This window comes from Oncorhynchus nerka, linkage group LG13 (assembly GCF_034236695.1).
Source record: "Oncorhynchus nerka isolate Pitt River linkage group LG13, Oner_Uvic_2.0, whole genome shotgun sequence".
In the NCBI taxonomy this organism is placed as follows: Eukaryota; Metazoa; Chordata; class Actinopteri; order Salmoniformes; family Salmonidae; genus Oncorhynchus; species Oncorhynchus nerka.
This window is the reverse complement of record NC_088408.1, coordinates 64831872-64837933: the sequence shown is the minus strand read 5'-3', so window position 1 is coordinate 64837933 and position 6062 is coordinate 64831872. Positions and strand designations below refer to the sequence as shown.

Below are 6062 nucleotides of genomic sequence, written 5' to 3'. Positions count from 1 at the left end.
TTTTTCATTGTTCCCCTCTAATCAGGGACTGACTTAGACCTGGGACACACCAGGTGGGTGTAATACATTATCAGGTAGAACAGAAAACCAGCAGGTTCTGGACCTTATAGGGTAAGAGTTGAATAACCCTGGAATATCGTTTACATCGTTTTCATGCTCATCAAACCATTCAATGACCACTCGTGCCCTGTGGATGGGGGCATTGTCATCCTATGGGGGCATAGCCATGGTAACCAAAATAATGCCATGCCCAGAATTTTTACACATGACCCTAAGCATGATGGGATGTTAATTACTTAATTAACTCAGGAACCACACTTGTGTGAAAGCACCTGCTTTCAATATACTTTGTATCCCTCATTTACTCAAGTGTTTCCATTATTTTGGCAGTTACCTGTATGTTTGTGTCGGCGAACACATAGACATAACCTCAGCTTGCATGCCTGTCTATCAACACAGACCCCCTTTCAGTACAGTCTCTGGCTCTGTTCCTGACAGTGACCACATGCACATACCTCTCTAACATACTGTACACTCGCTGGAACAGATCTAACATCACACTGCTTGAGCCCAGAGGATTTCAATGAAGGGCTGTCTGTCTCTCTTAATTCCAGTTTATTGTCAGATTGCTCCAAACCCTCTCGTTGGCTTCTCAAACGATCGTGAGACAGAGATGATCTCCCTGCCAGTCCTGCTGGCACAGAGACAATGGATCATCATCATAACACAGAGACACAGAGACTTCATCTTGGATCTGTATCAGAGGGGCTGGGCAGAAGGACACCACTCAGACTCTCTCTTCCTCGAAAAAAAAATATACTGTCTCATTTCTGTCTCTTCACACAACGTGAAGCGTAGAAGCTAAGGCAATTACACTCATTTGCATGTGTTAATATGATTAATTAGTGAGTATAAACACTTTCTTATGACAGAAACGACATAGTGAGTCATACACCTGCAATGTCTCTAATAAAAGACAACGCCTCATGGCAGAGAGGCTTTTTATGAGGCCTGCTAATTGGCATCTGAAAATGCTGGGCTAATTAGAGATATGCAGATGAGGCCTGATTGGTTTGAATGCAAAGTGTAACTTGTGGTGCGGTGGGATTCAGATTCTGCAGAGGTTTTCTTTTCTCACTATATAGATATGAAGATAATTGCAATTGTGATCATTTGCATACGTTAATGAATTTGCGTGATGCTTTTCAATCAAACGTGGAATAAATAATTGATGCAGGATCAGCCCCTACCATGACAAGTGGGACTTCTGAAATAGCTAACCACATTAAGGTGTCATTTCTATGGCTGCCATGCTCCTAGCAAAGGTGTGAAAGTACAGAGCTCATTTAAAGCACAGCAGATGCTATCGACTGCTTCACTGTAAGCTTGGGTTTTCTTAAAGGAAAACTCCAACCAAAAACTCACTTTTGTTGTTCGTTTCATTAGTCCATTGTTGACATAGTGCCAACATGTTATGTTTGTCAGCACTAAAGCGTTCAAGATATGTGACTTTCAAAATACAGAAATCATCCCAAAACGCAGCATCATATGATGCTAAATGCATCATATTTGGATGATTTCTGTATTTTGAAAGTCACACATCTTGAAAACTTGACAAGCAAAACACTTTGGGACTATGTCAACAATGAACTAATGAAACAAATACCAAAATATCGTTTTGGTGTGGAACTGTCCTTTAATTCCTCAAGTCTACAAACCTATGTCTATATATGCTACATGTACAGTTTTACATTACAAGGAAGTTCAAGCAACTTAACCAATGCAGAGCCAAACAGAGAACAAAGACCAGCAAAGAGGGATTGGAAAAGCTTTGGCTTGTGTCTTTTAATTGCAAAATGGTAAACAGTAAAAGTATCAGATTGTTGTCATGTTTTTTTTCTACATGCTGGCTGGATGCAAAGGAGCCCCTCCCTTTAATTAGGCTGGCTCCCAGATGAGTCTTTATTAAAGTCAGCCACGGGATATGGCCAAAGTTCAGCCTCCCAGGAGCTGCAGCAGGCAGCAAGCACAGCAGCACAGATACACCACTCATGTTTAATTGCTTCTGTAAACGGTCAGGGCTCTAGCCCTCTAATTCCATTCCTCAGGGTAATCAGGCATGTTTTCACCATACAGGGCTGGAGGGAGCAATGCAGGAACAGTCGGGGAGGAAATGTAACACCAACCGGGTGGTAGCCTACCATATAATACCACGAGACTCATGTCATGTAAACCAACCAACTGCACATAGACTTCAATTACTTCAGTTCACCTCGTTACAGTAAAATGTTTTAATAGCATTTTTTTTCTCCATTTGATAATGTCACATATTGAACAGGCATCCAAAATGAAATTGAATGCAACATTTATTAAGGAAATAGAACTCTACTGGGAAACACACATTATAAAAAAAAGAATGTATATTTATCGTCTTCCTTCACTTCAGCCAGATTCATATGATGGTCTAAACATCACTGAGTAACAGATGACAGGCCATTGAGAGGGATTGTGAGCTCATCATCTAAGTGATGGGATATCCCTGACAATAATAACCACAGCGATGCCACTGTTAGTGATAGCGTTTTAGTTGTGTCCATGAGAAAGCTTATTTTTGTCTACTTTAATCTTACTATAGATCCTAGACAGGGTCCAGACTATTACCTTACTCATTGCAAGATTTGTCCAAAAGCACCAAAGTTCTGGATTTGCACACAGTTGGGTGTCCTTCACATACAACACGTAGCCTCAGTCCTGAAATAGTTGATGTGGTCCATATTGTCTTTGATGGACAGACCAGCACTGCACCACACACACACGACTCACCGCCACTGTGTATCTGTACACTCTCTCAAGCATGGATATACACAACACATCTGAAATAGATACTGCAAGCAAAAAGAACCTCCTGGTCAAAGAGACAGGGTAGTGGTTGGTGATGAGGGTCCACAACAACAGTATCGGGAGCAGGGTGAGCAGGGATGGACGGTCCTCTGGTGACAAGGGAAGCATGAAGGGGATGAAGGCACAGCGCACCGCTCTAGGCACTCAGCACACCTACAGACAAGAGCAGGAGGGAATAGAACGTAAGTTACTAAGACATACAGCACGTCTGTAGGTCTCCTTTCATGATGGTAGTGTGTGTGAAATACGTATGAAAGTGTGAAAGGCCTCATGGTCCTGGTCCCTCGTTCACCTTCTGGTCAGGCAACACAGGGTTGCTCTGCAGGGGGGGGCAGGTGGCTGCTGAGCAGTGCACCCCCTGGCCGGTCGTGCTCACAGAAGATGGTGCCGTTGACATAGTGGAAGCGGTCGCCTGGCACCAGTCGGTTTCTACAGGTGGCACATGTGAAACACTAGGGACAAAAGACACACACAGGAGTTAGAATCCTCATCCCAAATGTGCCACTCAAGTCCAGGCCTAATCTCTCGTGAACAGACTACGCAATATTTTAGTTCTGGGTTAACCAAGGTTAGTCCATGCCGATCTAGCGTCATAAGCAAACGCTAACTCTACCATCAGGTACAAGTTAACTTTAGGTCAGTGTATAACATTTATTTCAACGGGTTTCACACAAACAACTGTTACACATTCACTGATGACGACATACACTAACAACAGTGAGACCAGGGGGTCTCACCTTGAGATGATACACATTGCCCTGTGCCCTCATCACCATCTCATTAGCCGGGATGGACTGGCCACAGGTGCTGCATGCCCCACTGTGTCCGAACAACCTGCAGACACAAAGCAGAGCCAGATCAGTCTCAGTGCCCTAGCCTGGGAGATAAAGTCTACATCCTCCCCTTCCTGTTATGATCTCTCCCCAGAGCCAGATCAGTCTCAGTGCCCTAGCCTGGAAGATAAAGTCTACATCCTCCCCTTCCTGTTATGTCCTCTCCCCAGAGCCAGATCAGTCTCAGTGCCCTAGCCTGGGAGATAAAGTCTACATACTCCCCTTCCTGTTATGTCCTCTCCCCAGAGCCAGATCAGTCTCAGTGCCCTAGCCTGGGAGATAAAGTCTACATCCTCCCCTTCCTGTTATGTCCTCTCCCCAGTGCCCAATTAGGACCTCACCTGATATAGTCGCTCCTACACAGGATCATGCCTCCTTTACTGTAGCAGGTGGTGCCAATGTCGCCCAGGTGTGCGTGGCAGCAGGAGCAATTGAGGCAGCGTGTGTGCCAGTAGCGCTCCATGGAGAAGAGCAGGAAGCGGTCAGCGATCTTTCCCCCGCATCCAGCACACGACCTGGGGGGTGACGCCACACCACTGCCCACCTGACTGTTCACCATGCTGGGCCCTCAGGAGCTCTTGTTAAATAAAAACAATGTTGACACTTCAGCTACATGGGAAAGGTACTGTAGCATGCCATTACAATGACCTCATTGATAACGTCTCCCTCATCCACTATGGTTTTTATTTTGTCTATGGTTTTGTTAACAACTTCATTACACTGTTCATCCGCAGTTGTCTAAGACCGGGCTTGAAGTGTTCAAAACAAGTGTACAGCCACACAACAACCAATATGATGCATAGCCTAATGCCTCACTCAACCTATCAAAAACTGATCTGACAGCAGTGAGCCCCAAAACAACTACTACTGGAAGGGGTCAGTATCCAAAGTCCTAACAGGTGACCACTATCACAAACATGCATGGGCAGCATGAAGAATTTGAACTAAGTACAGTGTTTAGTCAATATGCTCATGTTTCACTACTGTACACCTTCAGACAAAGGAATACCCCACATCCTTACTTTCTGTATGTTCGCTAGTTCAAGAACATGTAGGAATCTTTTACAGGACATGCCAGGTAAGCTGTAAATGTAGGTTTTAATGATGATGCCCATATTAGTTGTTGGGTGCAGTTTTTTTTTAAATTCCAAATACCAAGCAATACCAAGGTATACCTAGAAAGTGTTCATTTGCCTCCGTCATTTGCCTCCCCAAAAACATTGGAGGTCCACAAATAATCTGTTCACTGATTGAACAAAATAGGTTAAATTATACTAAAAACAATCATATAACATTTATAACACGTTTTATGACAATCCACGAAAATAACACCCATTTAACCTGTCATTTTAAAGGTGTCACAATTTTAAAAATAATTCAGTGTGATAGTGTAGTCTAAGCATCCAGGTTTCTGCAAATAAATTTCAAGTTTAGTTTATTCAAGTTGGATGAAATATTTTGGGGAAGCAACTGTGATTTATATTCTACAAGACAAGGGAGCATTATATATTCATACAGAACACTTTCCTATGAGTAAGGTCCTGGTTCCCGAATAGTATTTTTTTTTATATAGAGGAAATCATACAGTGAAACACAGAAGAGTGCGAATGATGCCCTTGCATGAAAACAGAATAGCAGTCTTAAAACAGGAGGCTCTTGGTTGAACTTCGAACCAGCATGCAACAGAGAATCAAGATGCGGTAAAGATAGCCTGTATGTAATACAAATTCATATGAACATTACGGTTAGCTCTGTTTTGGTCATGAAAAATAGGCTAATTTGCACACCACGGCGAACAGAAAGATGCTCACCTTGATGTGCGTTCCAGATAATTCAGACGTGAAGAAGTTCAGTTGTAAAAAAATATATAATAATACAAATAAATCCAATGGATGACAGCGGATAGTCTTTCAACAATAGCTAATCCAGACTGTGACAATCTAGCGCTTCTCTGATATCCATATCAAACAAATAAGGCGAAACATTTGCGAAACTGGTTATTTAACACGAATTGAAGCAATGTCAAAAAGGAAAAAGCGCACGTTGTCAAATATACAATTTGATACAATGTAACTAAATTGGTTTTAAAGAGGTGGCATAAACCATGTTTTTTTTCATCAATTAGATTTATCATCCGACTCTCAACTATGACTAGCGTCTTTGACAGCTACACTATTTACTGAATTGCACAAGCGGTTAGGCTATTTAATTCGCTTTATGGTGACGTTTTGAACATGCAGTGTGCGCAGCCAGTCAGCTGTCGGGGGTGGGGTTACTGTCAAAATGATGTATATGTTTGTAGCTGCCCATTGTACATTCCTATTCTCA

General features: G+C 42.7%; 1 protein-coding gene across 1 annotated transcript; it reads right to left on the bottom strand.

The window, feature by feature from the left end:
- Window positions 1–1826: 1826 nt before the first annotated feature.
- Window positions 1827–5908, bottom strand: LOC115139875 (LIM domain transcription factor LMO4-B-like). The gene is made up of 5 exons (XM_029677719.2): window positions 5546–5908; window positions 4076–4311; window positions 3639–3735; window positions 3194–3353; window positions 1827–3054 (listed from the first exon to the last, which is right to left on the bottom strand). The coding sequence occupies exons 2-4, from the start codon at window positions 4291–4293 to the stop codon at window positions 3201–3203; spliced, it is 468 nt and encodes a 155-aa protein (XP_029533579.1). The 5' UTR covers window positions 4294–4311; window positions 5546–5908; the 3' UTR covers window positions 1827–3054; window positions 3194–3200.
- Between the last annotated feature and the right edge of the window lie 154 nt (window positions 5909–6062).